Raw genomic sequence first — 22,105 nt, forward strand, 5'->3', positions numbered from 1 at the left:
TTTACAAGCATTGTGAAAACATATGTGTACTAGAATTGGGTGCTTTATTTTTTCTTTCTTTTCCATTTATTCCATCAGACTGAGCTACAGATATACGTGGCCGGGTAGAGCTAGTTTAAAATTTTACTAATTTTAGTACACCATTGTAGAAAAATAATGCAATGCATCTGGTAATTTTTACTGTTGATATTTTCTCTTTTTCTTTAAAAATATTTGAAGAAAGGCATTTCAAATAATGCAATATATGATATAGATATTTACTACAAATAAAATCATTTGTTGATTAAGTAGATACGTTATCTTTACCTCATAAAATAAAATATTTATACGATTACTTAATTACTGATGAAAAAAAACTATATATTAAATGAACATCAAAGGCTATGACAAATTTCCCTTCATAGAGGCCATCAAATTAGCAAACCAATTTGATTTATCGATACAATTACTATACGTATCATTTATCATAATATAATCTAATTACGTAAATAATGTTTTTTTTAATATTCAGCGAGTTGACTTAAAATATTTCTCCAATACTATGTAAAATGTCTCAGACCAAGGGTGACATATACAATAATATTTTATCCTTTCCAACACGCATGTTCAGGCTAGTTGGCCTAAGTCCTGTGATAGTTCACCGGACGCTTGATGGCACCATGACCACATCTAGTCCCATTTTTTGGCGCTGCTACAGTATTTTTATCCTGATAATCATAATTATGTTATCAGAAATTGGGAAGAGAGAAGTTTTTCGAAAACATTACAACAATCCAAGCAGTTTTAATTCCATTATAATCTTATCGTCTAATTATATAGCGGGGGGACTGTTACAATCATGTTTTGTCGTAACCGCTGTTCTTCAGTACAAGAAAATCGAACTTCTTTTTAATACGCTCTTTAGTGTCGACGCCATTTTGATTAGGTTTGGAGAGTCTTTCGATTACATAACATCTGGAAGAGATATAAAGAAAGTCATATGTTTCGTGTTGTCGTTTGTATTTCTGCACGAATGGTACTTTTATTATTTACATGGTACATCAGAATCGCCGTATTTGCCATTATACGTTATATGTGTTCAACTTTCGATGGGATTCTCCGCGCTTATCATTACTCAATTCGTATTGTGGGAAACGGTACTTCTTATTAGGTTCTGTAAACTTGGAAGCTTAATAGGAAGCCTTTCGAAAGATTCGTTCATTTTCCCGGCTCATATAATGATGAAAAATGGATCATGCATCGATAGCTGCAAGAGGAAAGCGTCAGTTGCCAAAGAAATGTCTCAAATTCATAGAACTTTGTGTAATCTATTAGAAAATTCTAATAACCTTTATTCTCTTCCAATGGTCCTGCAGTTGTTTGCTCTATTTCTCATCGTGACTATAGACGCGTTTAGATTTTACATAAACTTTGAGTATAATTTTGCCGATTTTGACGGATCGTTCATTTTCGGCATCATGTTTCGAGATGCTTATCTTCTTTGGTGGCTATATTTTCAATGCGAACTCGGTGGAAAAATATTCGATGAGGTTTGTAATAATTTCTAGAATAATTGAAGTCTGCGTAAAAGGTCGAATTCAAATTTATTATACGATTATACGAATACCTAGATAGGAACCTTTTTGAGTGCAAACCCTTTCATCAAATAAAAAAAAGAAAATTAATATTAATCTTACATGTTTTTTTCAGGCTGAACGCTGTGGAGAAATATTTAATAAGGTCACTTTAAGGGTGTGCGACATCAAATCAAAACGTATTGTAAGTAATCTAGCATGTTTAAATCTTATAAATTATTAAATAAGGAAAATTACCCTGCCGTATTTTATTTGGCATTTTTGGTTTCAATGAGTAGGTCACTAGTCACTCCTTAAGTCACAGGAAAAGTGTATGCAGGTGCGGTGTAAAGTGGATAGGTACATGTGCCATTTTACTGAAGGGTGCACAAAATGAATAAGCAACTCAAATTTTGGATATCCGCAAGACTATCAATAGTTTAATAATGTTATTAACGTTTTATTGCACTGAAAGTATTTACTATAAAGAGATAAGTAACGATCTTTATTATGTCATCAGTTTCAATTACAATCAGATTCAGTATATATATATATATATATATATATATATATATATATATATATATATATATATATATATATATATATATATATATATATATATATATATATATATATATATATATATATATATATATATATATATATATATATATATATATATATATATATATATATATATATATATATATATATATATATATATATATATATATATATATATATATTATATATATATATATATATATATATATATATATATATATATATATATATATATATATATATATATATATATATATATATATATTTATATATATATATATATATATATATATATATATATATATATATATATATATATATATATATATATATATATATATATATATATATATATATATATATATATATATATATATATATATATATATATATATATATATATATATATATATATATATATATATATATATATATATATATATATATATATATATATATATATATATATATATATATATATATATATATATATATATATATATATATATATATATATATATATATATATATATATATATATATATATATATATATCCATATTTTTTTATTACTTTCAGATGTCCATTTGCGCCCTTCAACTTTGGCAGCAAAAGGCTAAAATTAGTGTTTTTGGGCTATTTCCAGTGGACCTATCGACTTTTTACGGAGTAAGTTTTTTTTTCTTGAATACAAAATAATTGTTTTAAATATAACAAAATGAAAACACTTGTATAGGACTACATTTTTTAAGTGTATTTTTGTTAACACGACTAGTTTCGAGAACTACAGATGTTCTTATCAACAGGTAAAAATGCAAAATATTGTTAGAACAACTCTTGTTTGACAAGTTGGATTTACACTTACAATCTCAAAAAGTGGTCGCATACAAGATTTTTTTTAAATATTTATATCATCAGCTTATTCCACAAAAATAATGTCAAATCAATAAATAATAATAAAAAATTAATAAATAAATAATACGAGTAAAATATACCTAAAAAGTACATATTTATGAATGGCTCAAAAGCTTGGATTGCATATTTAGTTTAAAAATTGTTTTATTTTATAAAATATGAACCCATTCCACCAAAAAATTGTTAATGACGGTTAGACGATTGTCTTATTTAATAAAACCAATAAGATATTATTATTTATTTTAACTGAAATAATCTTTTTTACAGATCATATCAATTATTATATCCTACATAATTATCTATATCCAGTACCACATGAATGATAAAACATATTTTAGTGTCTGAAATTTTCTTCGAATCTCGTATAAATTGAGTTGAGAGTTGCAGAAAGAATTTTGTTTGCACCACAACAGTAGTGTTGGAGTGAAATGAATTGAGCTAGAATTATTTAAGTTATAAAATAAGTTACAGATTGCAGTTTTCAATAATTTTTCGGGATTGGGTGTACATTGTACTGTTGAAAAATATTAGATTAGATTTTCTGATTGATTGCAATGAAGTGTGAATTATTTTAATAAACTGCTTCACACCCACATTTTTTATATACACATTGTAAACAACCAATTGTCAAATAATTAATAACATATTTACATAAATCGTAGGTATTTTAATTCAACATCGTTTGGGAGTACAACATGAGTACATTTTATCGATGTTAATTAATTTTTCTTCAAATAAATAATTAGTATATGTTCACGTGAAAGTACATATGAAAAATATTGATTAAAATATTATTCACAAAATATTTATTAAAATATATTTTTAAAAATAAAATATAATATTTAATTGGCCTACGATTTCTTGTAATATTTATTTTTAATAAGTGATAACGTATATAACTACTGTTTTATTAACACATACTTACATTTGTAAATTTTGACAGTGTGATTTTATTAAACATTAATAAAAATGCGATCGTTCGTAATCATTTACCTTCCAATAAGTATTTTTCTCTTTTCTGTCGATTGTTTAGAAAAACAAATGAGTGTGACTCACCTCTCTTTTGACGGATTTCAAATATATTCTCACATCGTGGATGACTTTAGGTCGCTTGTCCCTTGGCAAGCTCATCAGCTGATTTCGATTTCACATGTGATGGTTTATTTATGTGACTTCTCCGCATATCACGTACCCAGAGACCGAGACATTTTTTTTCCATTTAAACTAAAATGATCGCTTTGTTTACACTAACCACTTTCACTATGAGCACTGAGAAGTATAAATATATCACGATTTCAACAAAATTGTATTTTTTCTGAACATTAAAAATCAAATTAATATGGTTTTATAATGTCTACGTTTACATATTATTAACTACGTACATGTATTACGCATTTACTTACATATTTACGTACTTACGATTAAAGAAGAACCGATTTCCAGTTTTTATTACGTAAATGTGTAAAAAGAAAATATTTTCTCTTCGCGTACTTCACTTTTTCAATATCTAAAATAAATATGCGTATTTGTATTATTTAATTGGTATTTTTATATTTTTTAGTTAGTTGCTTAGTATAATAATTCACTTATTTTTATCATTAAGATAAGTGTACCAAAACTTCAAAATTAATTAAATACTAAAATGCTCCACGACAAAACACTATACATAATATTTTAAAAAGTGAAACAGGTTTTAGAATATATATTGTAGTTACATAAAAGAAAATAATAGATGTTTAAGGTAAACTCCTGCATAAAAATATAAAATACAAATGAAATCCAAGATTATAATTTTTATTTTTATTTTTAAGTCCGAAATGTGATGATTTTTTTTGTTGTTGCAAAAATGGTTTGATGAAAATATGGGAAGTTGAAAATATATTTGTATCCATCTACAGATGTCTTTCCAGTGTGGGAGTATTTATTATTCTAATGAAAATCAAAACGAAATTTTTTATTTGTCAATATTAAATTAATTTAAAAAAATCATTTCATTTAACAGAATTAATTATTATTTATATCACAACGTTTTTTTACAATAATTTGATGAAATCACAGTTTTTTTTTTAATTAATAATTTTTTTTATTGAAATTGCAGTTTTATAAAACCGTTAAACGTAAATGGATATTTTAAAAACCAACTGGAATTATCACTTTTTATTTTATTTTACACTTTCAAATTCAAATGACGTAATAAAATGCTAGCGTTGGTAAACTTTTCCGTAACATGTCAAAGTAAACCTGAAGTTTTCAGCTCGCGCTACAGTTTTCATGTCGTCGCGTTTTGAAAGTAGCGAATGAACTGCAGTAGTATGATATTGGAGTATCGCTGATCGTGATAGCTACCTCTGCGGAGTTGAGATAGGCTCACGTGAGCGGAGAGACACCCGTACCAACTGGTCCCAAATCCTTCTACGTTACGGAAGTTCACCTTTATTAGGGGAAGGCACAATATTATGCTACTAAGCGCGAGGGGTAAGTGTCATATGTGGGTATTTTTTGTATGTTTTTATGGGATCTGCAGGTTATTTTTTTTGAATTACCTAACAAGTGACTCTGAAATCTAGCTACGGCTTATGCAATACCGCTTATCATGACCCTACTCAGGCTTCAACTTTTTAAGTTTCATAGCTTATGCCTACTCGTGAGTGGATTTACTCTTTATGTTTAAAGTTACTATAACTTCATGTAATTCATGAGTGAAAATTCTAGGCAAAAACACTCGCGTCTGCAGGTTAAATTGTGATTTGACTATACATACATCTTTCGGTCAAAAAAACTTTGATTATTATGCAATAAAATTATACAACCTGCTTCTATTATTCATGGTCATTTAAAGAAAAAGGAATAACGCGTCTCTGCATTTAGCGACTTGTCTGCAGGTAGAATAGTAAGGATAGGGAAAGTAAATGTGGAAAATACATCAAATTATACAGGCATTCAAAATAGAAAGTAAATATAAAAGAACTATTGATAAATGGATAATTGAAGTGGGTAGATAGATCTCATCATTCAGCCATGTCGTATTTGATTCCATGGCTTAAACAATTTTCTTTAATATAATTTTATAATATAAATAAATATTGTAAATGTGCCTTTAGCACTAAAATTCTCAGTAAGGGTACATTATTATAATTTTTAATTGTGTAAATGATGAAATAAATAGAATAAATTAATTAAATTCAAAGGTCAAAAATGTAATTTTTTTAAACTGTATTAGTATGTATAAATCGAGCAAAAGGTTAAAAAAACGCTCGTTTTATCCAGATATTTTGATGCATCTTAAAGAATTTGTTCGGCTTTGTAAGAGTTATTAAACTTTTATCACTCACTATTATAAGTTTTTTTTCAATGAAATTAATTCCATTCACACTTATTTAAGCACTAGTGCAATTTGAACTTTTGGTAAAAAAAAAGCTGCACAAGCTTAAGTTCGATTATAACATAAATATTCATATTCTTGAAAGTCACTTTAAAGTACTGCAGACTTTCAGTAAAAAAATATTTTATCTACATCTACGATATTAAATTTGATAATATATATAATTTAGTGAGATTTTAAAGATTTATATTAAATCAATAAATGCATAAACATATGTTTTAAAGGATTTGCGACCGGCCATTGATTATTTCAATTGATCACTTTATACGCTCCATATTGCAGGGGTGCCACATATCTGTTGCCATTTGAAGTAAAGCGAGTTACTTGAGCAGCCGATGACAGGTCGTAAGCCTTGTAAAGTATAAGACTCTCATATTCCCAACTCGATTATTTATTTGTAGGTGTGAATAGTAAAAAAAATATTTATTTACATATATAAAAAAATGTACACTAGAGATATTGTTTTATCTTTACACAAAAATGTTACAACACTAAAAATATACCACTCAACATGAAAATACTTTCGAATAATGGTTGATCAAAGTAAATTTTAGAAAATCTTCAAAATAAAAAGATAGTAAATCATATGAGTGTAATTTAATTTACAAGAACCAATTATTTTCATTGGTGAAATTCTTTCAGTGTAAATTTATAATTGACTTAACCATATGGAACATTACAATCAAATTTTTCAATGTAGGTCCACATGTTGCTGCATCATGTAGCTGATATATTCTGGGTTATTCGCAGCAAACACCTGCCATTATATGTGGCTAATTTAGAGTAAAACCAAAAATCATCGTTTTGCGAAATGTTGATAAATCTTAGCATATACAAAAATTGAACAACGTGTTTCAAAAACGTTTGGAGTTAACCTACTGCAAATTTGAAAAGAGCAAACAATGTCTCTCCTGTTCAAATGTATTTTTCCTTATCTTTTATCATTTTGTAGGTAAGTCTATACGGTGTCTTTCAAGAACGTCATAAATCTAAAAAACTTGATTTTTCAGGAGAACGTTTTTTAAGTTTAAAAATATAACGCAATGTATTAAAAATAAATATCAAGCCACTTATTGATCTATTTATTGTGCACCACATATAAAGGTAAAACTTGAAGGTTTTTTCTCCATTTGAAAAATTTCATTATATTTAAAAAAAATAACTAAACAAAACCTTTTCTTCAAAATGCTAACACAACATTTTTTGCCCTGTAGCGGGTAAATATTAAGTTAAAAATATGACTCTTTTGCTGGGATATAGTACATTTTCTGAGCATTCTGAAAACATGCACAACTGAAAATTGACGATTTTTTATTTATGACGTTCTTGAAAGGAGTGAGCGACATGTCACAATAGATTTTACGAAATAGTAGTATTTTCCAAGAACAACAGAAATTAAAAATGGATATATATTACCACAAGTGACTGTCGAATCAATTAATCAATTACCATTTTATTTTGTTAGCTTTTTTATGTGAGTGATTTGTGAGAATTTAAAAAAAATGTTTGGGTTCTTAAAATAAGTGAAGCGAAAGTTAGCTAAACACGTTCGAATGAAAAATGTTACCGGTCTTATTTTATAATTCTGAAACTTATTTGATAATTGTTTTCATTACATTAAACGCATCGCAAAAAAATATTTTCATATTTTTTTTTAAAATAAACTTTCTACTTACGAAATCAAATTTAAAATTAATAACATCTATAAGCGTGAATCAAATATCAATTTTGTACCACTGAAAAACACATAATTTTTTTCTGGTTTTAAATGTTATTTATTTATACATTTAAAAGAAATAACCTAAATGAGAGGTTTCTAAAAGTACCACTTTTGTAAAATTCTTGCCTTACCTCTTAAAATAAAAGCAATTAGGACTTTGATATTGGCGAAAACCCCAAAATCAGAAATAAAAACAGTCACTAAAACCAGTGGCGGCTCATAAAAATAATATGATGTTTTTGTAACTACCAGCCTAAAAAGTTATCATTGAAAAAATAATCCAGAAATCAATAACTTACCATAAAAAATCTGTCTTGAAGCATTCGTTCAATTTTAAATCGGCGATTAAAAAACACGATCGTCGGCTTACAAAATCTTATTTTCTATGTTTAGATTTATTCAGAATGTATGGCTATTCAGGAACTTTCAGGGTCTGAAGTTTTTCTTGACGAAGAGGGGGTAGAATTTTCTGTTATTCCACCTGACATGGGCGATGGCCCAGGTCAATCTGATGAGATTTGACTTCTTCGTCCATTCCATGACTTTACCTCTCCTCCTCGTCCAAAGGCCAATAATGTCTTTATTTACTACTATCACGCCAATTTCTGTATGGGTAGGCAGAAATAATAAAATACCACACTCGTCTATCCTGACATACTCTCCTTGCTTCCTCTACATCCTTACATCTAGTCATAGATGTCCTCTTGTTACGTAGACTTTTGATGGGTCTAGATTTTAGGTTTTGATTAATTTTGTAATGCCATACTTTTCTTGGCCGTACTCGTTTTGTTCATTCATATTTGCAAACATACTCTCTTAGTCATTCCCACGTGACCCATTCGCTCCATGTCCAAATCATCTCAAAGAACTTGTAACTTGAAATGTTGTATTTATTCACAAAAGAGTATTCATATTAATTAATTTTATGATCCTGGTAGTTTTCATTACGTTGGTGTATGTTATTTATGAAAATGATCTGTCATGCTTCTGATGGGTATGAATAAAACACATAGTTGATTTCGGAAACTCCATGTTCTTTATTATTTTTTAAAATTATTATTTGAGCTATTAGCTGATGGCATACATACTCGTTACAGTCTATTATTGATTATTCAAACTAACAAAAATAATTTACAACAACGATTATTAAAAATAGGCTACACCTTAGATATATTAATTTATAACGTTATTCATTTTTTGCTTCTCAAAATAATGGACTAGTTTTGGTTTTTATTAATGTAAATTATTGCAAACACACGTTGATATTTTAAAATTAAATGTGGTATTAAAAAAAAGGGATGACTAGTATAAATACGCCATATATTATATGTATAACAGATGATAACCCTTTCGCTAATTAGTTTTTTTGCATTTACCTGTATTTAGTTAAAATAAAAATATTTAAAAAAGGTTCATACTATAATCCACTTTAAATAGAGATTTATCGCTCAGACGATAAAACTCTTTCATCATATATTAACATGACCAAAATACCTTTAATAAAATAATTATCAGTTAAATTAAAAAATATAATTTTTTTATTTTATTTAAAAACGAAAATAAAGGGTACTTTTTACATTATTTGAAATGCGTAACATTTATTGTGAAACGAAAAAAAACTTGTTGCATCAATATATATGTTTGTACAAAGTATTCTTTTTTCTTTAAACCCTTATCTGCACTCAATGGTGAAAAAGAAAACGCATCCTACAATCGCAGATTATCATTTTTTGTTAATAACACAAGGGTTGTTCAGTAATTTGCTTTAGGTACTAGTCCAGGGTGATATTAAATAAATGATAACGTTAAAATTGACACATATTTATTTTACACCCCCTGGGAATCGAATCCAGAGCCTCCAGCAGGTAATCTAACCACTACACTACAGAGGCAATCTTAGTTTTGTTTTTAGTTTTTGTAACGTGTTGGATTTTAGCGAAAGGGTTAGATACAGAGTTGATCCAATAACAATAAATCTGGAATTTATTATTATTCATTTTATCGGACACTTATGGACGATATATCAATATTATAGGTGTCCCAATATGAGATGAAGCATCTATCGTTTTTTTATATGAGAATAAGATACAAGTCTGAACATCTCAGGGCTGATGACCTGGAATTCGGCTGCCTTTAGTGATCACTTTATACACTTGAGTATTGTTCACCATTCTGTCCATCATTGAACATCCATATAGCATTAATTTTTGAAAGTTGTATAATTTATGCAATGGTCTTGGATTCATTTCGCATGCGAGTACTTTTATAATGGATTTGGAAGTATGGCTGATAGTGGCGACATCAGTTGAAACTTGACATTAGTGAAATAAATATTTTCTTCTTCTTACCCTCATTAACACCCAATGGTGCACAGGGTACTGCATGAAATTGATGCAATGTTAAGAAAGGTGATCAGCTTTGCGCTTCAGCGTACCAGTCCAGGACAAAATGAAATGAATAAAATTGAAAAAAATGTAATATATATGTATTTACTTTAGCCCTCCAGAGAAACGAATCCGGCACCACGAGTACGTTAACCAAACGCGATTATATATCTTACTCCAATTGAACATAATTGAGATTCATTCTGAATTAGTTCACATATATTTTTAGGAGGGAGGGCCTGAATTTTTAGATACTTCTAAAGTGATATTTAGATAATTAAGCCAGTCAAATCCCAGATCGTAAACCCTGGGAAGCTCAGACTTCCATCTTCTTTTGTGTAAAAAAACGACAGATGTTTCTCAAGTTTAAACACCTTTAATAGTAATTAATCTATTATTGCGAAATACCAGTATATTTCCATGATATAAAATAAACAATAAATAAAATGACAAAAAATGGCAAGAACCTTCACAAGTGTAATTAATTGACCAAAAAATACTACTCAATATAATATTGCCTTAAATCTAAAATGAATATCACAATTTACCACATTACATTACGAACATAAATAATAAAAAATACAGACAATAAACTAATTAAATGTACACACGTTTGTACAAGATTAAATATTTAGGGTTGTAATAATATTTTTTTCGTATAGTTATCATTTGAACTTGTTAAACTTTCCTGATGTCACTTTTACGACAAACAGCAGTAAAAAAATATCAGACAATTTCTTATTTGGGTATGATTTGTATAATATTTATTTACATTTTTATTTTAATTTTATTATCTTATCGATATATGAATAAGAGACATTAAATTAGTCAACATTTTTTTACATTTGAGATTCAGATGCAAAATAAAGAAAAAACACAAAACACTTAAAAATAATTATTATTTTATGAAATAAACATGATATTTAAATATAATTTAATATAAAAATAAAACATTTGTATGAAACCACTTTTTGAGTTTATTGATGTAAACACGACTAGTTTCGAGAACTAGAGATGTTATCATCAACAGGTGAATATATGGTACAAGCATTTAATTTTTACAGTTTGTATTTTTACCTGTTGATGATAATATCTGTAGTTCTCAAAACTAGTCGTGTTTACATGAGTACACAAAAAAGAGGATTAATGCAAGTGTTTTATTTTTATATAAAAATTAACAAGTTATTCCACAAAGTCAATGCCGAATCAATAAATAATATATAGTATTTAAACCTTTTATCAATTTATTCGTTTCGATTCACTCTGTTTCACTTGTATTTTCATTACATACTTTAATATATTTATATAGGTACATTAATAAATGTAAACAATTGTTTTCAAATTGCATGCATTTAAATATATGTTTGATACGTAATAATATATCTGATATATTCAAATATATCGGTTTTTCTGAACGATTAATTCGAATATTTAATTTAAATTATTTTTTAATATTGCAATTATGTCCCCACCTATTGTCGGAAAATCCGAAAGCCTTTTCAGCATACCTAATTAATAATTTTCATCCCGAAATACCTACAATATCCACCTAACATTTTCTATTTAAAAAAAAATCAATTGGATTACGATCAATAACCGGATAATTCTAATTCAAAATTGTGAACTCATATTGCTCATCTGTCCAAACAGCATTATTAAAGTAAAATCGATCAATGAAAGTGAGGTCTCATCGATGTAATAGAAAAATTATAATGAAATGAATTAGGAACGTTGAAATTTCTGGTTTTATATAAAGTAGCATGTCATTTTTTGATACTAGATTTGTTTAATATATAATACATCGTACACACTCGCTAGAATAATATATTAATATAAATACACATCATCGAAATTAATATATACAACGTATTTGAACAATCGTCCGATTTCACAAATATCAGATTTCAATGTTCGAGTAGGTACCATAATACAATAAGTACAAACATCTCATTACTGTTTTTACACACCGAACCGTTTCGATTAACCTCACTAATAATAATTAATAATTAATTAGATTTATTCCAACGAGATCATTCTTGTTCCGCTTCGGAACACCATTCATTGCGAATTTACTAAACTATGAGTTTCACGGTCTGAGTAAGTTTGTAGACTATAATCATCGTTGAATGAGATCGAGATAAAATATCATTTTAACATACGGAAATATGAATATCTTTTGATTTATTTCATTCCATAAATGCCAATTTACATCGCTTTAACAGTATTAAGTCTTTGAAAATGTTCTGAATTAACATGGAATAAATAAATATTTTATTTAAATGACCATCAATTCCAGTATTCTTCGACTAACGGTGTCCGCATTCACTTTGTAACATTTCATCATTACTTATAATTTTATTTGATTATATTTTTTATAATTATTTAAAAAGTAATACTTTCGTCTAATTCAATTTAATCACCAGAAACTATTATTCTCACATTATTTTGCGTGAAATTTGAACTTAAAACGTTTCTTACCTCATAGAATTTATAGAATTAAAAAAAAACAAATAAGTATGGATATTCAATCATGGGCATAATGATAAATGTTACATGGTGATTAAAATGATGGCTTAAATCAGCCGATTACATGTCGTAATCCTTGTAAATTATTAAAGTTCTGTGGACAATTTATAAAAGACGTCTTCTCTGTTGTGATACCTTTAAGAATGATGATAACAGTCCTTCGGGGATTGGATCAAGTAATTGTGTGGAAAGATTTGAACACATGTACCTACTTAAAATATTATAGAATAAAAGATAATCATTGTTTTGTTATGGTAAGATTATTTACAAATAATTGGACATTGATTCTTATATTTTCATTACCAATTGCTCGGACGCTGATTGTTTTAAGGGGTTACGTTCGCTAGTCGCCGCAGTCAGCTTCTTTAGATGAATGCGACCGACAGAGTGCTACCAGCGCAAGGGAGTTCGGTAGGTCAACAGGCCGGTGTCGGCATGGCCTTACGTGCAGAGGCCGGAGTTGTCCATGAGGCTGCGGGCCAGCATGTCGGCGGCCGTGAGGTCCGTGACCTTGCCCTCGAAGTGGCCGCGCACGTGGAACATGAACTCGGCCTTGCCGGAGAACTCCTGGCGGCACATGAGGCACAGGTGGTGCGGCTGGTGCGCCGGCACGTGCACGGCGTGCGAGTAGCCGGGCGTGAAGTACGCCTGCTCCACGGCCAGCCCGCCCAGCGTGCCCAGCTGCTGCTGCTGCTGTTGCTGCTGTTGCTGCTGCTGCCCGCCGTGCTGCAGCAGCTGCAGCTTCTCCTGAGAGGACAGACCAACCGTTCCTGAGAGACGTCACCGCGACACGACGACATCGCGCCAACGCGACACCGCGACAGAGCGGTACAATCTCGCGCATATTGCACACGGGCTCGGCTCAGAACCCCGAACGCCGAAATCCCAAATTACGATTGCCAAACTTCCCGCATTTTAAAGAATTAAACGAACCTCTTTTTTGTAATAGTATTAAAAAATGTAATTTTTCAAATAGAGATGGGACTCCATACGGAATAAACAATTTGATTTCGCAATGTAGATAACTTTAACTTAGCTTCAATTCGGTAAAAAAAACCACCTATTTTCGGTAATTTTGACTACCTAATAATACAGGTCTACGGGCATTTAAAATTAACTATTAGTCATTTGTAATAAAAGGCCAGAAATGTAGTTGTAGTTATCTATATTAAATCGGCAACATTTATTTGATATCCTTGCCCAGATTTTACAATATTAGTACCAAATACGACAGAGATCTTGGTCGAAACACAAAGATCGTAATTTGAGTCGGCTTAAAAAACTGTATATAAGTTTGTGTATTTTTTTATATCGAGTTTTGAACGTATTAACGGTTACAATATTTTTTCATCGAGATTTCGAAAGTTAGTCATTCGGGATTTCAGCGCCTGGAATATTATTGTCCGACTCACACATATTGTTTTATTTTACTGTTTTTATTTTTAACATCAAGCAGTCGTTTAATTCATTTAAGTCTTTAAAAACGAGAGGAATGATATAACATTAATAATTGTGTGATTGATTTTGGGTAGAAAAACAAATGTATTGAATTATTCGACACAGATGGGTTAAAATACCATTTGAATTAGAAAAAAGATCGTATCAGTAATACTTTATCAGTAATATTTACTGTAATATTCATTATGCTCACACACAATTATTTGTGAAATATGGACAAACAACACTTAGAATAGAAATACAACAATCATTCCATGCGGGAAAATCATAAATTTGTGATTAAACAAAATTAGTATAAAATATTTCCATAAATATGATATAAACTAAATGAATCGAACAGATGATAAAGTGAAATTTACGATGTTAAACCTACTTGTGGAATGATCAGGTAATTCGTGAGTTTCTAACAATTAGCAATACATAAAACTAAAAACGAACACAATATCATTTTTCAACTTAGTAGAAACTTTTAACAAAAATTCGTTCGAAAATTGACAAATTATATTGATGCGTGCAGAAATTTATGTCAATTTAAAAATATGAACCGTTTTTTAGTTAAATAAATAAAAAATCATGCGTGGTTGGCCATTTTTATTGTACACCAATGATGTCCAAAATTTTAATTCCTTTTTAAAACTTATATACAGAAATAGTATATACCTACTACCAATTATGTCCACATTTCAATTTGTACTTTAAACAATATTTTCATTAGATCATTAAAATAGTAGGGCATGATTGGTTTACACTTGATTTAGATAATATTGTGGTAAAAGAGCACAAGAAAACCCACAGTTTAAGGTAAAAAATGCAGTCTTGTGTTTGTCCCTTTCGCTCCTGGGACTTCAAAATAACCGTGTGTTTAAAACAAATTTAATTTAATGCAAATTAAACTTTATTTTATGTAAATTCACTTTAACTTAGGTTTATTAAACATACCACATAATTTATGTGCCAAAGTACTAAGTGTAAAAAGATGGAATGCTAAGCTAATTTTTTTTCATTAATTGATTCGGCAGTCACTTTGTGGTAATATTTATAGGTATATGAAAATGATGCGGAATGTATCAAAACACTTGTCTCAATAGGTTTTAAGAAATGGTGGTATTTTCCAAGTAAAAATTGAGTTAAAAACTTAATATTTATATTAAGTTTGTATTCAGTAAAAACACAGTAAACAATGTGACCGAAAGCTGCTCCAAAAAATTATCTATGTAGGAAAGTTCAATTTGTTCTTATGCTAAATGCTCAAACGTGTTAACCAGAAGCGAAAGGGTTAGATTGTAAAGTACATTTTATAAACTAAATAAAATCCGAAGTCTTTTCTGAAGGTGTGTCTCAGAAGACTAGTTGCGTGTTGTCGAGTCAATTTAGTAGATCAACACAACCACGGCGAGGGGCCCCTTTTGGCCGAGGAGTTGTTGCGGAGGTCGCACCAAAAGTAACTGGCTAATACCTGGTGGTTCTGTTGCTGTTGCGCCTGCTGCATCTTGTCCTGGCCCGGGCTGGCGCTGTTGGAGCTGCCCTGGCCGAGCAGCATCTTGTCGCCCAGGTGGGACTTGGCGTGCGCGGTCCACTCCTCGCGCGTGGAGAACATGCGCCCGCACAGCTCGCACGACCAGCTCACCACCATGGAGTTGGCGCCCGCGTGGTGATGCAGCGCGGATTGCTAGTAGAATAGAAACTATATAGGGTTTGGCTATCGTGCTTATTTGGGGTTTCGAAATCATAGCGCAAAATAATCTAATTTAATTAATTGATTCGGCAGCCACTTTGTGGTAAAATCTATCCATTTTTAATTAATGGGTATTTACTAAGTAAAATATTAATTCTAAATAATCTAACCTTCTACAGGTCTAGGTAACCATGCATATTGTGAAATGATATAATTGAGAGTATTGGAAGCCAACATATCAATCTTCAATATCTTTACCTAAATTCAGTCAATGACACAGTGGGGACTTCTATTAGAGTTAATTTAATCAAATCAATTACAGATCCTAAGCCCTGTAAATGCCCATGTCTAGGATTATTAACGGAACTTAACCTTTTAACTAAAGGGTGTAGATAACTTAAACATTTCTTCCGGGCTGTTATTTTTAATTACTTTTGCATTTAATTGATTGTCACACCATATAAGTCAGAAAATTAAAGTTATCGACTACAAGTTAAGTTAGAGGTATCTATACTACGTTGTTAAAGCGTTAACTTATGTATGGAATTCCAGCCCTGAACTGGGATCCCATACATACGTAGTTACTATAACTTAACTTTTGATTTTTTTTAATAACTTTAGGATTTTTAAACTGGGTGTCCAGTGTCCATCCGTATCGTTATAAAGTTACTGAATAAAAGTAAAGATAAAATCATAAACCCTATGAAGATATAGTGTTTGTAATCAATTACCCGGTATCTTTTATATTATTATCTTTCTGGGATAAAATTTTATATTTGTGTATAAATGTTTGGGTTTATCCAAAATAACGATCTACTCCACTTCCAACAACAAACATGAAAAGATGTTCTATAGTATCAAATCATTATAATAATAAAAAATCGATTATATTGAAAATATTCAGTAGATACTTTCAATCGTTTCCATACAATATTTTTCTACGTTATGGTTTCATGACATTTCCATTCATGACTATAAATGTAGTTTCATATCATTTGGCGTTTTAAACTTAGGTTAGGTGTAGAATTGCAATGTTTGCTTCTTTTACCCTTAAATATATCTTTTTGAAATTACCGCTTACATTAATGACGTCATTTGATATATCGCTCACTCCTTTCAAGATCGTTATAAATAAAAAAAATCGTCAATTTTAACTTCTGCATGTTTTCGGAATGCCCAGAAAATGTACTATATCCCAGCAAAAGAGGCATATTTTTAACTTAATATTTACCTGCTACAGGGCAGAAAGTGTTGTTTTTGCAATTTGAAGAAAATGTATTGTTTAATTATTTTTTTTAAATATACTAAATATTTTTCAAATGGAGAAAAAACCTTCAGCTTTTACCTAAAAAGATCTGTTGCACAGTAAAAAGTTCAATAAGTGGCTGGATTGATATTTATTTTTAATACATTGTGTTATATTTTTAAACTTTAAAAACGTTCTCCTGAAAAATCAAGTTTTTTGATTTATGACGTTCTTGAAAGGAGTGAGCGATGTGTAAATGGTTTTTGGTTTGAAGAATTTTTAAATCTTTTTAATGATAATGAACTAAAACAATCTCTGTACTTTATTTTATCTATTTTCGACCCCTTTAACGTTTAACACGTCTATTTTTATTTTATAATTATTAGATATTAACGATTTACGTGGTTGAATCCTCACCTGTAGCTGTTGCTGCTGGTGTGAGTTCCCGGCCGAGTGTTGCTGGGCCTGTTGCTGTTGCATATCCGCGGTGTTGGGTTTAGTGTCCTCCTGCTGCTGTTGTTGCTGCTGCTGTTGCTGCTGCTGCTGTTTGCCGCCTGTACCGTGATTCATGGTTAAAGGTTTCACATCTTCTAGTTTCAACGCTGCGGACAACGAAAAAGTGGACGGCGATTATTATCCAGCCTTTTTGTTGCTTTTTTCTTAACTGGGATCTCATCAGAGGCAATAAATAGCGTTTACTAAATATTGACGGGCCATGTAAAAAAAACCACCATATAGAGAATATTTCTCAACAACTTTTAGACATATGGACACAAAATTTCCCATATTTACGTTGATTTTTTACTTAAAAATTATGATTTTCAAATTTATATATTCTAATAGATTTTTTTTGAGTAGGTATCTCGTTTTGTGTCGAACCAAATCCGAAACCTATTTATAGCATCAGCAATGGCGGCTATTCAAAATGCCCAAACTTAATATTTAAGCAAAATTTTAAAATGCAAACTTTAAATTTCTAGAAAGGAATATTTAATACGCATTTATGGTATGATGTAATTAATAAACATGACCTGCCATATTAAATTATGACGTCATGCTTTACTTCCCATATGAATTATTCCGGTTGGCCGATTATACGCCGCTTTATAATTTCAGACAATCAGGTGGTGTCGTGTATCGGTCATTTAAATAGTTGCATTTTCTAAGCAGATACACAGGGCCTTCTGATGGGCTAAAATTTAAATCAATTGTTTGAATCATATTTGGAACTCACGTGTGACAGTGATGCTCCTCTTGCCGAGCGGTGCTATGTTGGATGGTGTGATGTGTTTTAATTTGTTCATGTGAAGTACCAATTTGTCCCTTCTAGCGAACGCTTTGTTGCATACTTCACATATGTACGGCTTTTCTCCTGAAATTCAATGAGTCTGATTTAGAGCATAAAAAAATGACGTATGGTAAATGTTGAAATATGACACGTATTTGAAATAAGACGAAAATGCAAAAAAAGAACGGGGAAATTGAAAATTATGTGGATCGAAACCGCATGTTTTCCCTGAACTACGTGTATAATTCGAAACGTTCATTATATATTACATAACAATCTCTAACTGCACCAAATTTAGCCGAATTTGGTGCAGTTATATGTAGATTGTAATTGTTATTAACAATAAACGTTTCAAATTATAGTTCAGGACAAACTTAAGTTCTATTCAAAATAATCGATAGTAAAAAAATCGGTAATATGCTTAAAAAATCGGTATCGGTATCATTGGTTTTATTTGCAATTTGCATTGCAAAAAAAACCAATGGAATTTTGTACAGTTAGATATCTAAATTGTAGTCTACAACGAATGTTTCAAGTTTTAGTTCAGGGTAAACATTACTTCTTTTAGGGATGTAACAAATGCCCATAAAAATCGGTATCATTTACTTCCTGACAATACGGATCAACAATTTTTTTTTTTTAAATCCGAAATCATCCAAGGTCTTTTATTTCTCACAGAACTTGATTATTTTCTTTTAGTGAGAACATATGTTTAAGAAATAAAAAGTAAATATTGTAGAAGATTATGTACATATATTTAAAATAATAAAAAAATATTAAACTTACCAGTGTGAATTCGCATGTGAATTGTTAATTTATCTTTTCTTGCTAGCCCTTTCCCACAAACTGTACATTCGAAGGCTTTATTTCCTGAAAAAATAATACTAAACTAAGTAATCAATAAATTAATAAGGTATTTGAATTTATGAGTGACCCCATTTTCAAAAAATATTGTAAATATCCCAAACCAATAAGAAACTTTCAGCGAATAACCATTTTTGGTGACAACATATTTATTTTCGGCGAAAAGATACTTATTTTTGGTGACTAAATAATAATTCAAGTATGTAAGTATAGTGATACTTCTCACAACGAACTTTTCGCAAAACGAACTTGCCCCTGGAACGAATTAAGTACGTTATACGAGGCGTCACCCTACGTCAAATTACCATCGAGAATTTGCTTCTAATATTTTTGTCACTTACCGTCATTATTAGAACTTGTAGGCTTTGAGTTAGCAGTGTGCTTGCGGTGAATGCCCCCCGCGGCATTGGCGCTCGCGGCGCCGCCCCCGGAGCCGCCGCCGCCCACGCTGCCGCCCTGCAGCGCCTTGAGCCGGCTGGCCGGGTTCATGGAGCCGCCCTCGGCGTACGGCTCCGTGAAGGGAATCAGATTGGGCCGGGGGATGTTGGACGACACTTCAGGAGACCTGCGAACAAGAATGGAAAATTCATCAATGGAGCACTTACATATCAAAATCGTATTGAAATTCAAAAGGCTTTCCTCAAAAGGAACTAAGGAACCAGTATTAATTAGATCATGAATTATATCGTAGTCATACAGGAGAAAGTGACCAAGTGCATTTTTTTACAAAAACGTGATCATTGACTATTTGATATCTTACTAGTTTAATATTGCCCTGAAAAAATCCCAAAGGGTTTTAAACTTGGAAGTATAATATATTGACTTGTTAAAAATGACTATCTGCATTAATGTTGATTTTCTTGCCAATCAAAAGTGATTTGAATGGCCCTCCTGAACATTTTACGTTTTGTCAGTAAGTCACTTTTTCCTGTACGACTACGATATGAAGACCATATTTAGGATTGGAAAATAAGAAGACAGAAATGGCTAGGGCACTCGGAGTGAACCCGTATACTCTACTGCTGATGTGTATGAGTTCTTTGAGGCCTTTCAACACTACACAAATAATAATTATTGTTTTATTAGAAATATACGGAGGTAAGTGTGAATAAAATGAATTTAACTGAAAGTTAAATTTGGGTTAAAAAACTTAAAACAGTAAGTGGTAAAAGCTTAACGATTTTATTACAAAGCGGAACAATTTCTTTGAAATGCATCAACATATTGGTGAATATTGAATTGGTGAATGTTACACGTGTGTAAAGTGATCACTTAAACCAGCCTATGACGGTCGTAAGCCCCGTAAATGCCCAAACTTCCATATTCTTCTTCATCTTTGATGAGATGTCAAAAAATAATATGAGAAGTGTAGAATTATCATTTCACTGCATGCAACATTTAAGAGAATGCGGAATAATATCACTATCGCATTTATAGAAATCTGGTTACTTTGTTAACAAGATCATTAAAACGGGCAAATTCATTACATACACTGTTAATTTCAGTAAAAATGCACATCAGAATACTTAAGATTCCGATTTCCGTACCGCTACTGCATCATAATTAATATAATAATAATATTTAAACGATAAACTGTACACCCCACCGACGAGATTTCTCTGAAATGATGATGTTCGTTATTGCATACAAAAAATAAATGATACATCGCATAAAAGTATACGGTAACCTGGATATCTATAACATTGATATGATTGGCGATATTATAATTGTTTTTCGAATAATGTAATTATGAAAAGAAACTGCACAAAATATCAGTTTTAGCACTCGAATACTTCTAAAGATTTCTTGACAACAGTTTAAACCAGGGGTTGGAAACCCCTTGGATCAAAAGAGCCAAATTCGAATAGTAAAACGGTTTGGACATTTTTAGAGTGCCAATTTTTAATTTTCAATAATTTAATTTAATTCATTTCATGTTTAAAGGAACCTACAAGTATTTTTCAAATAACATATTTTTATATGAGATTTATACATCTATCAAAGACCTATAAATCACCTCAAATAAGATTTTGATAACGTCTTTTTCTATTAAAATAAACAGCTTTTTTTCTTACAAGAGAATGGCTTACCCAAGCGAACCAAAAATGAATATGCACAGAATAATTTAAAATAATAACAATCATTTTTTCATTTTGATTGTTATTATTTTGAAAATGGCATTTTGAATTTGACGAAAAATGAGCCACACTAATTAGTTAAAGAGCCACATCTGGCTCGCGAGCCACACATTGCCAACCCCTGGGTTAAACGATAGTTTTATTGTTCAACTGAAAGTCATAAATAGGTACTCACCAGCTTCCTAAACTCTGGAGCACTCTCACTCCTCCTTCATAACCCAACCCTACGTCATCGGGGACTGTGAACGTGCTATCTGTTGCTCCCGTACTGGAGCTCACTTGAGGAACCTGTTGAACAAAATATTTAAAAAAAACTTACTAACTATTATAAAATAGTAAGTATAAAATATTTTATAACGTTTTCCTAAATGTTTTCTCTGGGAGTTTTTC

General features: G+C 30.4%; 1 protein-coding gene and 1 long non-coding RNA gene across 4 annotated transcripts in view; one reads left to right on the forward strand and one right to left on the reverse strand.

The window, feature by feature from the left end:
• Positions 1-1,500: 1,500 nt before the first annotated feature.
• LOC148311082 (uncharacterized) lies at positions 1,501-3,431 on the forward strand. The gene is made up of 4 exons (XR_015837308.1): positions 1,501-1,529; positions 1,690-1,758; positions 2,699-2,788; positions 3,302-3,431. It is a non-coding gene; the product is annotated as an uncharacterized LOC148311082 (long non-coding RNA).
• Positions 3,432-9,160: 5,729 nt separating this feature from the next.
• The window catches only part of LOC148311083 (uncharacterized), a 30,497-nt gene continuing 17,552 nt past the window's right edge, over positions 9,161-22,105 (reverse strand). For 2 of the 3 annotated variants that reach the window (XM_088257279.1, XM_088257282.1), the window contains 7 exons: positions 21,891-22,003; positions 19,919-20,142; positions 19,500-19,583; positions 18,660-18,797; positions 17,843-18,027; positions 15,961-16,173; positions 9,161-13,793 (listed from right to left, as the gene is read on the reverse strand). In XM_088257279.1, the coding sequence (XP_088113405.1) occupies positions 13,488-13,793; positions 15,961-16,173; positions 17,843-18,027; positions 18,660-18,797; positions 19,500-19,583; positions 19,919-20,142; positions 21,891-22,003 (1,263 nt within the window). In that variant the 3' untranslated portion in view covers positions 9,161-13,487. The remainder of the gene's footprint in view (positions 13,794-15,960; positions 16,174-17,842; positions 18,028-18,659; positions 18,798-19,499; positions 19,584-19,918; positions 20,143-21,890; positions 22,004-22,105) is intronic. The other variant, XM_088257281.1, reaches the window with a different exon arrangement.

This window comes from Brachycentrus maculatus, unplaced genomic scaffold (assembly GCF_059751285.1).
Source record: "Brachycentrus maculatus isolate JH-2025_06_01 unplaced genomic scaffold, ASM5975128v1 h1tg000077l, whole genome shotgun sequence".
In the NCBI taxonomy this organism is placed as follows: Eukaryota; Metazoa; Arthropoda; class Insecta; order Trichoptera; family Brachycentridae; genus Brachycentrus; species Brachycentrus maculatus.